The sequence below is a fragment of the Vidua chalybeata genome, chromosome 9, assembly GCF_026979565.1.
Source record: "Vidua chalybeata isolate OUT-0048 chromosome 9, bVidCha1 merged haplotype, whole genome shotgun sequence".
In the NCBI taxonomy this organism is placed as follows: domain Eukaryota; kingdom Metazoa; phylum Chordata; class Aves; order Passeriformes; family Viduidae; genus Vidua; species Vidua chalybeata.
Genome location: NC_071538.1, coordinates 890,807 through 907,262, shown reverse-complemented (window position 1 = coordinate 907,262; position 16,456 = coordinate 890,807). Strand labels below are relative to the sequence as shown.

The following is a 16,456-nucleotide window of genomic DNA, read 5'->3' as shown; positions in this document are numbered from 1 at the left end:
CACACTGTACGCGGCAGTGAGCGTGGGAAGGGGAAGGCTCCAGCCTCCCTCCTGTCCTGGGTGCATCTCTAGGCTGGTGCAGTACTCACTGTGTAAGACTTCTGGGGGGTAAGGTAGGGAATACTCAGCCAGGTCAGTCCTCAGAAAGCACTTGTAGCTTGAAAGGCAAGTGTGCATTGGGAAGGATAAAAATACTTTTGGGCATTTTTGCAACTTGATCACCTAAAAGCCCATAAGGTTATTAGGTAGCTCAGACATGTCTAATCTTATAAATATATGACCTCTAGACAGTGTGTGTTATTTATTTTGCTGTACCCCCTCCTGATTTTCTTTTCCATGGACTGATGTAGACATAAGCAACAGCTGACATGAAGAAGACAGAGGAGGAAGCTTTTTTGCAATAATGTCTTGAAAGCATATGAGAGCAAAAAGAAATTCTGTTATGTTAATTGTGAATTGAGAACTGTTATTTTACTGCCTTTATGGAAAATTTTCATCTTCTGTACTCTGTAGGCTGTCATTCTAGTTTTAGCTGCTATACTTGTGTCTGTGTGTTCTAGCAGTTAAGTCATTACCTGTGTAATACAGCATTGCTTTCTGGCAAGTTGTGTTGTGCAGATTCAGAAAAAGTATTATGGGATATAAAGCCTTTTTTTGGATAGATTTCTCTATGTGGGTACTTCTGCTCTATAACAGCACAGGCAAGGGGAAGGAATACATTTTGAGTTTGTCAGAAGGTGATGATCTGTGTGATGGTCCTTACTGCCTTTTGGTATTTCCACGCTCCTCAGTCATTGCTTTAGCCTGATCACAGATAACTAGCATGCATGAGTGATGCCATTAATTATGATCGTGGTATGGACGCACGGCTGATTAATTCAGGGATGGTGAGCTGAAGCCAACAGCTGTTGTGAAGGTATGGGGTTGAAACTCTCTTCAGGCAGCTGGGTGGTGAGGGATTGCCTTCATGTGCCTTTTGTGGTGGTTAGGGGGCATGTCATGCTTGTGGGATGCAGAGCAGTTTTACACTAGTCCTTTTCTTCAGTTTTCTAAGTAGGAAAGCAAATAAATCAGCAAGGATAAATAGTCAGTTGTGTTTGAAGGGCCTGACTTGTTTTGTTTGCTATCAGGCTCTACCTTTCTGTCCCTAGACCTTATTTTTTGTTTTAGTGAACTCTTTCATCCTGTTCTTAGTAGGAGTTGAGATGTGTATCTTCCTGTTGTCTAGAGATTTGATAATTTTGTCTCCTACCCCATCCCTTCTTTCAGCCCAGGGTAAGGACCCTGGCAGCTGTGCACATACAGGATGTCTCCCATGGACAGCTGGATTGTTGGGAGTCCATGGAAGGTTTCTGTTTATTGTGTGTGTGTATGCACAGGCATCTGCAATTGTAGGCACTGCCCTGAAAGCAAACTGGGAATAATATTAGTTGGGTAGGCAGTATGAGAAAGGGTGCACTTCCATGGCATGGGAGGAAGTTAGAGGTGAAGTGGAAGAACTACTCAAGGAAAAAGGCAGTGTTTTGGGGTGTAGGGCCTGGTGGTGTGCCTCCTTTGAACCTCCTGTGCAGGTCTTGCAGTCTTCTTGGCTTGGCTTTGCTGCTCGTGGAGTTTCAGAAGTGTTCTCACCAGCCCAAGCATCAGTTTGGAGAGTGGTTTGTTGAACTTAAAATTTCCATGTTGTACATGTGGAATAGGAATTCAGACCATTCTCTGTGCAGGATAGCATTTTAATTTTAGTTTTAGTATTTAAAATCTCTATGAAAAATGCAGACACTTTCCTCTGATACATGTTATTTTGTGTTATGTGGTTTGCAGTGTGCTCTGCATTACTTGCAGAGAGGAAGAAGACCTTTTCCAGGTAATTTGAGCAATGGGAAATAGGTCTCCATTAGTTGCACAGCTACTGGTGAAATGCTTAGCATAGTTGTGGAATTAGTCCAAAACATGGATGAGATGTACTGGGCTGGGGATTTGACATGGTGAAGTCATCAAGTGCTGGCCTAGGAATGCACCTCTGCACTGCCATGTGTCAGCTCTTGGAGCATCCTGGGGGACAGGTTTGGTTCTGCCTTTGTGCCAGCAGTGTGCAAAGCGTGGTGCTTCCTGTGAGCTTGGTTTGCAGTTGTTGGTCACAGTGTGGGTCTGGGGATGCTCCTGCTGCTGACCAAGACAGTGGTGGGGGGGTTAATTATTCAGTACTGTTGGATATCACTGTCAGCTGTTCTTTGGTAAACCGTTCATCTGTGATAAGCTTTCTTTAAATCCATGCTAGATTTTACAATCAATAAACTGTAGTTACATGAAAAATCAAGTTAATGTTCACTTGAGGTATAAAATGTGTCTCTAAGAATGTATGCATGTACATGCACACAAAGAAGCTGATTAAAATGATGTGAACTATGAGCATTTGTAACAACCACCTGAAACCCATGGGGCTAAAGACAAGGTTATGTTTTCGAGACATAAATTGATATTTTTAGTTTTAATTTATAATTTTCAGGCACAGTGCTTACAAAAGTTAATATTTTTTGCATCTGCCTCAGTCAAAGTACCTGAAGTGAGGAGCAGCTGGTTGTCTTAGGAATTATTGGAGGGTTGGAAGGAAAGAACTCATCCTTTCTTCACTTGTTGGAGCCTTCCAGTGAGAAGTGGCCAGTGAGCTCGGAGAGCACCTTGAAGCTTCAACATTCCCTGCTGCAGTGCCCTTGTAGGTCGTGGGTGGTTCTGCCATGGGAGAAATAATTTCTCTTTACTCTGCTGATTAGTAAATTGCTTAATGCCCACCATTGTTATTTCAGTCAGCAGTTGTTATTGCTGAAGTTGCCAAATACCTATTTGGTTTTGTGACTTCTGGTAGAGTTGGTCATACTAATGTTGAGCCTGTTGTTTCTTGTTTGATGGCTGCACAGAGCCAGTGTTTGGGAATAGAAATTTAGGGTCTAGTTACTTGGGTGTTTTAACCACTTCTGGTACCAACCCACAAAGTTTTCTACAAAGCAGATGTCCAAACTCTATTCCTCACTTGAGATCTTCACTAGTTTAAAGGTTGCATGGATGTGATATTTTAGAGGAATTGACTTGTGCAGTTGGGAATAAAGTTTTGAAGTCACTCAGGTGCTTGTTGGTGTGTGTGAAGATGGCTCGTGATCAGTCTGAGAGGCCTGGAGCACAGAATGCACAAAAATCTCAAAAATTGAATGTGCTATTTCAGTGCTTCTTAGCCCTGGTTACACTCTGTGGCTGGATAACCCAAGACTCATGCTGAACATAACCACTGAAACTCTTGACTTGTCACTCCGACCAAGACAGGCTTGGACTTCACTATCCAGGTGTCTTGACAACAACACAGTTTTGACAAGACAAGACCTTGGAAAATAGGCTTGTAAAGAATTGTCACTCTTGGGATTGTAACCCCTGGGATTCCTGGTTAGTGAATCTCTCCTAAGGCAGCCTGCCCCACTGAAGGGGCAAGCGGGCACTTGGATTTTTTGCAGGTAGTGCAAGAGCAGCTCCCTTGGGGTCATGCGGTCAGCGCTGTGCTCTTCTGTCCCACGCAGCAAGTAGGTGGGTCTGTAAATCCAGGGGGACATATGGATAATGGACTGTAAGCAGCAGTCTGAAAAACGGTGTGTCTGCAGCTGGAGTGGTGTTACACGGGGCACGTGGAAGGGCTGTGACGGGTAAATGCCCTGATGTCTTTCTGGTCAGCCCAGAAGTAAAAGGGGTCCCCTTAACTCTCCTGCTGCAGTTTTTCCAGGAGCAGACACCTTTGGGATGTCTTCCTTCCTTTGGGCTGGAGAGGAGGGAACGGTATCTGTGCTTTCCACAGCCCTTTTAACAAGGATTTCAGGAGGATTGAGGGTAAGCCTCAGGAGCTGTCCCTGTTTACAGAGAGCGAGCACTGCACATCCTGGAGCACCATGCTAATGCAGGCATTGCAAAAAGATCACCTGAGGCGTGCCCAGGTGCTACGGGTGTTTTCCTTCAAACACAAATGAGCTGGGAAGTCTGGAGGGAATCTTAGATAGTCCTGGAAGGAATTGTTGTCAGTTCTGTGTGCAAGGTCAGCACCTTGTCAGCGGGGAAGTGGATTCAGCTCCCTCTTTGTCTCCCTTCAGGCTTAGGGTTTGGCTTCTGGAGTACTGGGAAAGAAAGGTCAGTCCATTCAGAACTCGTGAGCATCTGTTTTATTATGGAGTGCTGAAGCTTGGAGTTCCCTAATACCAAATAATTTATATGGCACTCATGCATGTTTATATGATTATTTTGTTTTTTGATTTTTTTTGAAGGCACTACCTTTGGTAAGAACTTGTTTTTTTTTCCTATAACTTTAGATGTTTATCCTGCTTCAAAATACAAGTATTACTGATAAGTCTGGACAGTGCTATGGAATTTTGCTGAGGGCATTCTAGGATCACATAAGTGTAAACGATCAAAAAGTAGAGAAAAAGATGAGCGAGAGAAACTATTTGTATTCTCAGTAAATGAGCCATACTTGTTAACTGGAGGGAAAGAGTGGGATCACATTGCTGGTGAGAAGTGGCTGGATTTTGATAAGAACAGGAAGCAAATAAAGACAACGGTGTGGTGTAAGTGGAAATAATCTGATCAGAGAGAGAAGGAACATCACGTGCTTTGCTTTCCAGGCTGAAAAAGGTTTTGATTCGGTTTTTAGCAGTTCATATTTTAAAGTCTTTTTTCTTCTTGTCAGATTATGTCTACTTCGAAAATTCTTCAAGTAACCCCTATTTGATACGAAGAATAGAAGAGCTCAATAAGGTAAACATTTTTTTCCATTAAGTCTTTGAAGTTAATTGAATTTATGATCTGCTTGATTTGATTAAAATCAAAACAATTCTTTAGCAGTTCTCTGGTAATTAGAAGCTTAAAAATACATTTGTTCTCTGATAGTTTTCTGGAATGCTTTAAGACCTTTTGTTCTCCGTTGGTATGAAAGGATTGGGTATCAATGGCATGTAATTCTCAAGGTGATTATGCCCACCTTTAGGGAAAGAGGTTTCTGCAGTTCTTCACTTCCATACCAGGATCACAGGATATGAAGAAAATACAAGAGTTTGCCTAGAGGATGGAGAGCTTTAATTTGGTTTTTCTTGAGGGAAACTCTTGCTCAGGAGAAAGGTTTGCAGCTGTGATCTGCTGGCTTAGACTTTGTCTTTGCTGGTTGTCCTTTTGGGCCAGTGAACTTGATCTGCCAAATTCCCTTTCAATGGATTGAACAGGGAAGCCTGATGGCTTCTGTGTGGGAAGGCAGCTGAAGTTCTCAGTGCTTAAGTTTGACCTGGCTTAGGAGGGAAGAGGGTTCTGAAGCCACTGGTTGTATCCTAAACATACCACGTGTTCAGGTTTAATACCAACATTAGGGCAGCCCATACAGAAGGAATGTCACATTGCTGGTTTGGATTTGGGTGTACTTTAACTGACTGGTATCAGGTATTCTTCAGTCACCAGTCATGGAAAAGCATGTGGTTCTCAAACAGTTACTTGGAAGAGAAAATGTATCAATTTCATGAGGTATAAAAATCAGAATGCTAGGACACCCCATAGTAACCCCATAGAGGTCTTTTGCAGAAATACATTTAAGGCTCTTTTGCCTTAAAGAAACACGAGTGAGTTTTTAAAATGTCCCTAGTGGATCCCTATCCATGAGGTATCACTGTCTGTATTCCATTCCAGGATGCAGGTTTGTTGATAACTTTCCTGGAAAGTGTTTTCACCTCTTACTCTTACTTTTCGTTCTTCCCCTCACCTTTAAAAGAAGATAAACTTTCAACCTGAATTCCCCATCTTGGTGCAACTATTGCTTGAGCTGTGATTTCTCTAACCTGCACTTTAAAAATGGGTCTTTCAGGTTGAAATGAATCCTAGCCCTTTTATTTCCTTTCTAACTGAGTGTAAATGAAATTTTGGGAATTAAAAATAAATCAGATCAATTTACATGGAAGCAATCCGTATTTGAACAAGATGGTTCCTGTCTTTGTATTTTAGTTTCTCAAAATTTAAAACTTCTCAATTATTTACCAGAAGAGGGTAGAAATTCTGAGACTCTGCCAAAAACTTTTGGTCTGTAAGGGAAATACCTGTGTATGTCTGTGGTGTCTGGTGTTTGTTGTTGTTGGTGGTTTTTTTTTTTTTTTTTTTTTTTTTTGTGGTTTTTTTTTTGTTTTGTTTTTTTTTTTCCTTTTTTAATTTATGTTAGGAAAACTGGTATTATAAAAGTTGAAACTTTCCCTGCATTCACATCTTAGAAATGAGCATGTACATTAGTTTTTATTTTGTTTCCTTGTGGACACCTTGCTGGTTCACTACCCTTTTTTGGAGACTTCCTCGCAGGGAATTTGTATCTTCTGCTTTTGGGACCTGTGCCTTCATTATGGTTTTCAAAGAGTCTTCAGTAGTAGGGTACAAGTCTTGAGTTACTTCTGCATTATTTGATTTATTTTAGAGATAGTAAATTGGCTGAGGCTGTTTCAAACCAGTAGGTTTATTTCCCCTAGAGTTTGTAAAAACCCACTTGCACTGTTTGACAGGTGCCATCTTATATTTGATCACCTATCTCATTTTAAGAGGTTTAAGTAAATAATCTTTCAAAAATTCTGACTTTTTTTGTATGTTATCACTGAAATAGAGTTTATTGTCTGGTGCAGCTTCTTTGGTTCTCCTTCTGTAATGATTTTTTTGTGTGTTGGTCATTATTTAGCTCACCACTGCTGTCAGAGAATCTCATGTCATTTCTTTTGCAAAAGTAATAATGGCTGGGTTCTTTCTTGCCTTTCTACTGCCCCGCAGAGTTTGGAGAACAGCCTAGATATGAATTCTGTTATTTTTCACAGGTTTTTTTTTTTATTAGGGTTTTTAAAGATTCATTTGAGTGCTATTTAATTTAGGCATCACCTCAAAAGTAGCAAAGTAGCTTGTTAATAAGTTGTAATGGCAGGTAAGTGTGTTTTTCTCCACTTGAAACATCTGTAACTTAAAAGTGGTGATACCTCGGGAAAACCATTAGGAAGGCAGGGCCAAACTGCCAAACATTCCATGATCCTGGAATGGATCATGCTGGAGTTTGTGTGTGAGATAATGTGTGCAGCTGGAGGTGCTCAAAGCAGATGCTGTGTAGCTCTTGTGCAAAATTCCTGATAATTTATCAAGTTCCTGGTTCAGAGTGTGCAGCTCTGCTCTTGGTCAGGGGTCAGTTTTTTCTTCTGTTCCCTGTTTCAGACTGCCAATGGAAACGTGGAAGCAAAGGTGGTGTGTTTTTACAGGAGGAGAGACATCTCAAGCACGCTCATTGTACTGGCAGACAAACATGCAAGTAAGTTCCTCTGTGTTCAAATGACATTGCATCTGCACAAAATTGTCAGACTTGGGGACAACTTTGATATTTCAAGTATCAGGATCTTAAATGTAAGGGTTTTTGTTTTGTTTTCCCCTTTCCTTAAACCTTTTAATACCTCATTTGTGTGTGGTTGAATTTTGGTGGGGACAAGACAGAAGTTTTCAGTTAGGGCTGAGTAAAGACATCTTATTTGCTCCACAGAAACGAATTTTTTAATTTTTGGGGTGAGAGAAAGTATTCTCCCTGTTATTATAACTTCTCATGAATTATTTGGTTTGGTTTGTATATTAAAAAAAAAACCTCAAGCATTATTTGAGTGAATCAAGTAGACTGATTATGGGAAAGCAACTTGAAACATGACCAGCTTGAAACCTGACTAACAGGATTTCTCTTTAAATTTCAATATTAATAATATTTCTTGCAGTGACACAGCTTTTTTCTGAACATGCTCAATAAATACACTTTGAAAACAGAGAATCTGAGAATCTCCTATCACTATTTTGAATACTTAAAGCCCTTCTGTTGGGAAGCAAGTGGAGTAACTAAACTGTTTTGTAAACAACGGACTGTGAGAGGTGTAGCTGTTCAGATTGCTTAAAACTTAGCAAAAAGCATGGACTGCCTTATGAATCCTTGCAATTCAGGGCACATCTATAAATGAGAGAGAAGCAATCAGATATGGGCATGTCAGAACTGTGATTTAGCTGGCAAGCATCACTGTCTTCTAATGTGCCTCTTGGTGTGTGTATCAATAGAGTGATCTGGGGATTGATTAAATCAGATACTCAGTTTTAGCAACGAGTATAATGGCTTGCTGTGTTCTCACTGCTTTAATGCCATTGGGGAAAAGATGCACCAAAATAAGTCCCTTGCTGATAAATTTGAGTATTTTCTGTTGTAGTCTGTCCATATAATCCCTCCATTGCAGCCATACCTTGGAAAGAGGTCGTGGTATTGAGGGAGAGTTTGCTGTGTCACAGAATTGTGATGGCAGGCAAAGCTTTTTTGAGATCTCTTCAGTGCAGCAGTATTCATTTTATCTGAGGATCCTGAAGCTCAATAGGAGCTTCACCATAAACAACGTGGTTATTGATTCCTTCATCTGTGTCTCACTTCACTAGGTTCAGTAAAGGAAGCAGGTGGGAAGGATTCACAGAAACACATCTGAGACTGAAAATGAAAAATAATTTGAACCCACATAAATGCTCTTTGAACCTGCAAATGCTGATTTCTCTTTGTGATAAGAAATATAAGTGTTTGTTTCTTTAATGCAAACAAATAATTCATTGTTCATGTGTGTTGTTTGAAAGATGGGAAAATTCTTCTGTAGCAAAATCCTATTAATAGAGCAACCAGAGACCACTGAGTCTGCCTCTTAGAGTAAATTTCATTAGTAACTAGTATTTTCTCCATTATCTTTCTTTCTGGTGCAGAATAAAATTGCTACTGAATGTCTTCCATTTATTTAGATAGATGTGCTGCTCTGTGGTTTCTGTTCTTCATACGAAGGGAGAAGAGAGCAAAATGAAGCTTTTTGGACAGCCATTAGATCTTTACTCTGGAAAAAAAAATCAACATCCTGCATGATATAATGAAATTAAATTTTGTAGATGTTAAGATTCTAGTACAGATATTGCATACTGTCACCGACTTTGAGTTCATTTCCATAAAGTCTCCTGTTGCCTCATTTTGATGCATTTGCAGTAGATGTACGTGTCTGCATCGCTGATCTTTTAACTGCCTTTGTTCAGCTGATTAATGGAGCTTTCTGACTGCAGACATTTCTGGATTCACACAGTCTTCTGTTTAAGATGCCTTTATTTTAGACCTACTGTTGAGATCAGTGCAGTGAGAGAGCTAAGCAATGGGGAGATACAGCCAGGGCATGAATGAAAAAATTGTATGGATATTTTGTTATTTTTTTACTCTTCCAGTAAAGGAAGGAAAAAGATGTAATTGTGAAATTAATGTTCTGAAGTTTTTAGAAAAATAAATAAAAAGCCACTTTAGCTTGGATGATTCATCAGATATCTGAAACAGGCAAGTCTGAAATGTTGTCTGTTCTCATAAGTCTGTATACAGAGAAAGGTGTTGGAAGTGCCTTATTCTGTAGTTGGTGACTATAAATTGGTACCTGATGTATGTAACCTGATTCTTGGATTTAATCTGTGATCTTACTATTTTTATCATATGATGTAAAGCTTGTCTAGGCTGTCCTATAAATCTTTCAGCCTTATGATGTCTTCCATGCATTGCTATTGCTTTTTATTCATAAGCCTCTTTAATCACCTCACAGATTATTCTAGGGAATTTCTCCAACTGTTTCTGAAATGAACTTGCTTCTCTAGTAAGACACTGTTTTAAGTTCTTGCTGAGAGACTTAGAAAACAAGATTGCAGACAGGACTTGATGGAAGAGGAATGGGAAAGATACTTCACTCCTCATTCTATTGTTGGGTGCTGTCACTATGTATTTTCTTTATATAATGTCTTACACAGTTTTTTATAATTATTTAAATATTTGCAGCCATGACTGCTTGCCTACCAGTGGATAATGGTTGGGGAACTGACATAGTGCTGTCTGGATTGGCAGATTTATGGTTGGTTTTCAGCAGGTGTTCTCTGGCACACATGACAGCTTGGTTTTGTAAGTGCCAAAGCTTCTGAAAATAAATGTGTGCATGATACCTCTGTGCCTAAACAGGTACGAAATATGTTGAGAATTTTTTTTACATTTTAAATAACACCAATCTAAATGAAGTTTGACAATAGTTTCATGAATTCACTCTTTATATTTCAACAATTTTATTCCCATTCTCTATTTTTTCCCAGCCCCACACATGCAGATTTAAGAGGAGTCCAGTTCATATATCCACTAATGACACCTTGGCTCAGTTGTTGCTGAGAGGAGGGAACTGTGGTTTCTCCTTTGGGAGTGGTGCAGTGAGGGAAGATACAGGTGTCCAAAATAGTGTCTGTTTGCTACCTGAAATTGTGGCCATGGCTGCAAGAGATGACCACCAGAACTTCGTGGCAGGGGATCCACACTGATAATGTGGCAAACTCCTTCTCAAGTGTCAAGGTGTAAGGATTCCTGCCTGTTAAAACTTTCTCCGTGTTTTCTACAGCTACGAGTCAGTATCTGGTTTTTGGTAGAGAAAAAAGGAATAAGGCTACAGCTTCATACAAACTATTTGAAACTGAACCTGGAAGAAAGAACCTGGTGTTGTATTTTAATTTATTCAAATGCAACATTTCTAGAATGTTCCTCCAAGGTCCTTAGTTAAGCTGTTAAAACAGCCAGAGTTGCAGCTTCCTTTGCTGCTGAAGGAGCTGTTGTGCAGGTCAGTAGCACTGGTTTTACTGTGTTTCTCAATGATTTGGCCCCGCTCTTTTTCTCTTTTCTTTACATTATTTTGTTAGTTATAACCATGCTAACTAATTCTTCTGTTACTGTGGACTGTTTCCCAAGCTGGTAAACTTTGGCTGCTCTCTAAACCTGATTTCTGTGTCTTGTTTACCTTCATGCATTTCTGAATTCTGTCATGTAGCTACTTGTATGACACCCATAATACAGAGAAGGGGCTGCTGCTTTCTGCTTTTGATGCTCTGGAGAGCCCAATCTGATCTATAGCAAATTGCTATTCTTTCTTGTGTCTAGCAAATATTGATGTTTAATTTCAGATCTCACACACCCAGTCATTTAAAATTACAATTACTGCCTCTTGGGTTTCTCCTGCTAACTCAGAGTTTACTCTTTCTAATTATTTTCCCCATATATGTTAGCTTTCACACAAGTCTTGCTGTTTGTGCCTAATCTGCCTATCTCTCGTTCCCAATATAAGTCATCTTCAAGCTTTGTTAATGTGCTATTAATGATTCTGCCATTAAATATCAAATAATACTTAATCTAATACACTTCTTGCAGCATTCCACTGGCTACTGCTGCACAGCTGATATATTACTGTTTGTATTAAGATTAAATGTTTAGTTTCAAATCTGCACAGGCACATCTATCAAGCAGAAAGATTAATTTTGAAGTAAGGCTTTATGAGAGCACTGAAGTCCCAATGTACTGCACCTCCTGTATTCCCATACGACTTATTCCACAGTACTGTAAAAAATGCAGGCAAATCTTTCTGAAAAGATTTCTTGGGTATTTTATAAATACGTGTTTCTATCTTTTTAAAACTTTTTCTTGGAGGCCACCATTCTTGATGGTGGTGTTTGATCCAGTTAGTGTGAGTGGGTGAGCTGTGGGAAGGTGAAATGCAGCTATGCCAGACTTGTCCTGGAGCTGGGGCTGGGACAGCCCCTGTTGTGCTTTGTAGTCTGACTCAGCCTGAGCTGTCTGGGTGAGGTGTTAGTGGGGTGTGAGGTGCTATTGGGTGCTTTTTGTCCAGCAGCTTTTGCCTGAGCTCAGTGAGGGAGAGGTTCCTGTCCCGGATCCAGTCCTTCTCTCCCCCATCCCTTGGCTCCCAGTACATTGGTCAGGTCTGTTTTTTTCAGGGCTAAATCACGGCTGTGAAAAAGGAGGGACAATGTTCATATAGATTTGTTTATTTGTTATTTCTTGGAATGTTCCTGCCTCTGTCTGGGGGTGCTATGAGGGTTTTACTGCTCTGTGTGAGGGAGTTGTTTGTTACCGATAGAAATGTCTGTTTTTAAGAAGAAATGTATTGTGCTTTTTCGTTTTGAGAGGCTGTTCTTAGCAGAGCTGCCATAAGAACATGTGCTCTCCACCTTCTGTATTTTATTACAAAAGCAAGACACATAAATAAAATACTACTTGGAAGGCAAGCCTACCTGAAGGGATGCAGTCCCTGGGATTAGTTTGGTTGAGCTGGGTGCTTTCATTTTGTCTGTAGGTTTCATTGGCACAAAGGGGTTGACATACTTTTTAGAAAAATGTAATTTCTAAAAGCTGTAGGCTCTCAAATATACTGAAGATACAAACTATTTTAGGTTGCTCCTTGTAGTATTTTCCCTGCCTTACACAGTGCGTTACAGTCATTTCCAAAAGCTGCTGTAAGTACAGGCATTAATTCCCTTTTCCTTTGTGCATCCTTCAGTTTTCAGGCAAATGAGCTTGGAACTTGCTGGATTGTTCGTGGATTGCTGCTGGTATATTTACAGCGTAGGATAGCAGTCACAATATTAATTTTCAACTAAAACAGAACCCACTTCAGTAAATAAATTGCAGACCCGTGAGAGTGTGCAACAAATGTAAATTTGGTATTCTAGTTCCCAGGAAAATATTAAAACCTAAGTACATGCTGCTGTATGGTTACCAGCTCATGTGGTGTAGCAGCTATTGTATGTTGAAGTCTGGTTTAATTATGCTGCTCTTTTTTTCCTTCCTTGCTGGAGCAGCCTACCTGATTAGCACATAAACTGCAGGTCTTTTTTTTCAGGGCAGTAAAATGGTGATAAATTGTGGGCAACCTGAAGGGTACATAAATTTTTGTCACCACCTTTGGTGTAATGGTGGCTTATTTAAAACTAAATGCAATTTTAGTGTTTTATAAAATTGAGATCTTTGTTTGCTTTATTTTTGGGATAACTATGGGGATTTTAGTTAACTAATCTTAAGGGTATATAAATCATAACTGTGCCTGTATGTGTTTCTCACTAGAAATGTTTTTTGGCAACAACTGTTGAATTAAGCTGGAGGCATAAGTCTGCTCTTTGAGAGTAATGCTGCTGTAAAATTAAGAGTTTTACAATTCATGCATGAGGCTTTACAGCTCATTCTACTACAGTCTGGGAAACTTTGCCTGTGGTTTTGCAAAATACAAGTAACTGCATTAATTTCTTAGAGAAGGGAAAAGTCTGGTATCTTCTTTCTCAGTCATTTGTCATGGAGGATCTTCGGAGTTACTTCCTTTGAATATTTTGCCCTTTACACCAGCTTTAGCTGGTGTAAGTGGCAGGGTACTTCTTAACAAACACAAGACATACAATTTATTTCCTAAAAGAAAGATGCTTGAAGATGTTTGGGATCAGTTGCATGCCAGTGTGGGTGGGATTTAATGTATTTACTTTGGGGTATGTTTGAGAACTGGTTGGATGGAGATTGGATAGCTCCAAGGCAGAGGTGGTGGATCCTGGCTGCTGCAATGCAGGAGTGCTGCAGTTGAGTGTGTGTGGTGTGGGTTGGGTAACCAGGGTGGCAGGAGTGGCCTCAGGCACTTGGTTACATTCCAGTTCATCTTGTGCCTGTGGTTGGGGTGAGGAGAATACAAAATAAAGAGTACTAAGAGAGTACTAAGTAAATATACTGCCCTTTCCAGTGGGCATTTCCTGCAGAACCTGTTAAAAACTGGCATGGGACAGTGTGATGTCCTGAAAGAGGAGCAGGGCTTATGATAACTGATGCCTGGAAAAGAGGAAAGACTTCACTTTGCCTCACTCATCATGTGCCAGCTTCTACCTGATGAATCTGACCCACTGATGGTCTCCAAAAGCAGTTCTCTCTCTCTCTCCAGAACTTCTCTGTTGGTAGCAGATTTGCGTGACTTTCAGCTTGGTGTGACCTGTGTGTGCCTGGGGTGATTTGATGGTGGTGGTGAATAAATAAAATTCTTCACAGGCATAACTTCAAGGGTCTGTACTAATTATGTAATGGTTCAATTGGCCATAATGTTACATTGAATCTGATTAAAGTTTGTAATTTAGCAAAGGTTTTGGAGCAGGTTATTCTGACTTGCTCCAAGTCAGTCCTTGTCTTGTTGTTGATCAATTTTGTCTCTTTATGACTAGGAGAAATGGAAGAAGAGATGGAAAATCCAGAAATGGTTGATTTACCAGAGAAACAGAAGCATCAGCTACGACATCGTGAGTTGTTTCTCTCACGACAGCTGGAGTCTCTGCCAGCCACACACATTAGGTAATGACTGCTTTCTTCCATTTTATTAAAGCATCACACAACACTGTTATTTTCAAGTACACTTCAATGCAAGATCAACTTCTGTGTACAACTTCAGCGATACCATCTTGTGAATCACACGAGCATTTAAGATTTTTTTTTCATGAGATGTGTTTCTCTTTTTTTAGAGGGAAATGCAGCGTTACTCTGTTAAATGAGACAGAATCCCTTAAATCGTATCTGGAACGGGAGGTAGGAACCATTTTGTGCATTGTAAAGTTTGAACAGTTTATTCTGGCACAATTTAGGTTTGGTGCCTATTTGCAAGTTTTCTAAAAAGAGTTCTTTCATTTCTGCATGTACTGGGTGTTGACAATGGGAAGCTTTAGGCTCTGTACAATCTTCATTGTGCATAAAACTTTGTGGGTCTGGGGGCCAGACCTTGTGTTTACATCCCTGTGTCACAGTGAGCTGCCTCTCCTTCTGTAGAGAGAACGCAACTTGCTCATCAGTGTGGCAGGGCTGAGGGTTCCAGCCTGGAGGCTGATGCCCTGGGAGATGCAGTAACTGTAGAGGAGAGAGCAAGCCAGCAATCTGTGCTTCTCTATATTTGCTTTATCCTGAAATCATACAGATTTATGTTAATATGCTTTAAGCTTGATCTTGCCTCAGATTTTTGAGGAGCTTAGTTCCCTGTTCTTTGAGTTCACTGGTCAAAATACTTATCTGGAGTCCTTCATATGCCACCGCTGACACTTAAATCCTTGAAAAACTGCTTGTCAGGTGATGTCTGACAGAAATTTACCCAGTCTCTCTCTTTAAAGGTATCTTAGACCAAACACTTGAAACTGAATTATCTTGCACAGTTAAGCACCAATCAGAATATAAATATTGGGCTTTACTTTTTCAGGTATTTTGTGTTTTTAAAAAATTGCTATTGTATTTAAAAGTTATATTTCTAGACCTTTAATTGTGGCTAGACCTCTGGCTGCTGTCTGGGTTAGACAGTCTTGAAGTCTGACAATTCTGTGAGACATTTACTGTGGGGATTAGCAAAGAACTTCAGGATATTATTATTTGAACACATCTGCAAGCAAATAATTTGCATTTAAAGACATGGAAATGTTATACAAGAGAGGAAATCTTGTAATTAAAAATAGTAGGATGATGGCCATTGCTGGCCCTTAAGAAATGAGAAAACAGGCTGTTTTTGCAAGGAGCCTACTGCAGTCTCTCTCATAGCTGGGCTTTCTTTTTAAATGCTTTTGTAGCTTTCCTTCAGTATTTATTTTAGCATAAGATTAGTTTTAATCTGATACTTTAGTTTAAGAGAATTTTAAACAAAGCACAGGGATTAAATAGTTGAGTTTTTCTTTGGAATGTGAAACCAAAAAATGTCGGCTCTGCTGAAGGCTGCCAAATGGCAGAGCATTAAACAAGGGATGTAGTATTCAGCAGTGCTTGTAACCAGCTAGCAGCCCAGGATATGCCAGTTTAAAAGCACAAGTTAATCAAACTGAAATGATTTCAGATTTTCTAGTACCCAGCTCTCAGGTAGTGTTTGTTCTCAGTTGCTCCCAACATATTTTTGTTATCACTGGTGTTACAGGTGGGTGTACTGAGACTGAAGGGAGATGCTTTCCTCTGATCATGCAATGCTCAGTTGCAGATGTAGGCACAGAAAGAGATTTTTTTTTCCCATCCTTTTGAACTTTCAAAATGCAAGATGAGTGATGTGGGTTATTTTTAGAACTGAGCAGGCACTTAGAGATTTCACAGAATGAGAGAGTTCCCTGAATGTGTCCTGTCACTTAGCATGGCATTTTGCTGTGGTGCAAACTAACTTGGACAGATGGTAAAGAAATTAAAAGCTCAGGAACACAAATATGCTTGGGTGGAGGGTAAAGAGATTAAGAAAAGGAGATAGTTGTTGCCCAATGGTTTCCTAACACTGGGTAGTATTGTTTTGAACTGTTTCTTCTTTCCCCATGCCTCCCGTTCTTAATCCATCCTTTGCTTTCAAAATGTTTCAGGGTAGTTGCTTTTTTTCTAACATGACTTCTGTTAATAAAGCCTAAGCAGTTCTAGGGAGCCTAGTATTTGATTTCCCGAGTGTTATGACCAGTAAAAGTAGGCTTTCAGCCCAAGGCTGTCTGCCTTGAAGCAGTTTAAACATCCAGACAGAATTTTTTAGGGAGATAGTAAGCATAGCAAAATTACATTTTTGCTATC

The 16,456-nt window shown here is 39.9% G+C and overlaps 1 protein-coding gene across 4 annotated transcripts in view; it reads left to right on the top strand.

Moving 5' to 3' along the window:
* Window positions 1–16,456, top strand: part of MTA1 (metastasis associated 1) — a 75,255-nt gene that overhangs the window by 10,186 nt on the left and 48,613 nt on the right. For all 4 annotated transcript variants that reach the window (XM_053950523.1, XM_053950521.1, XM_053950524.1 and 1 more), the window contains exons 2-5: window positions 4,715–4,782; window positions 7,240–7,333; window positions 14,119–14,245; window positions 14,413–14,476. In XM_053950523.1, coding sequence (XP_053806498.1) covers window positions 4,715–4,782; window positions 7,240–7,333; window positions 14,119–14,245; window positions 14,413–14,476 — 353 coding nt within the window. The remainder of the gene's footprint in view (window positions 1–4,714; window positions 4,783–7,239; window positions 7,334–14,118; window positions 14,246–14,412; window positions 14,477–16,456) is intronic.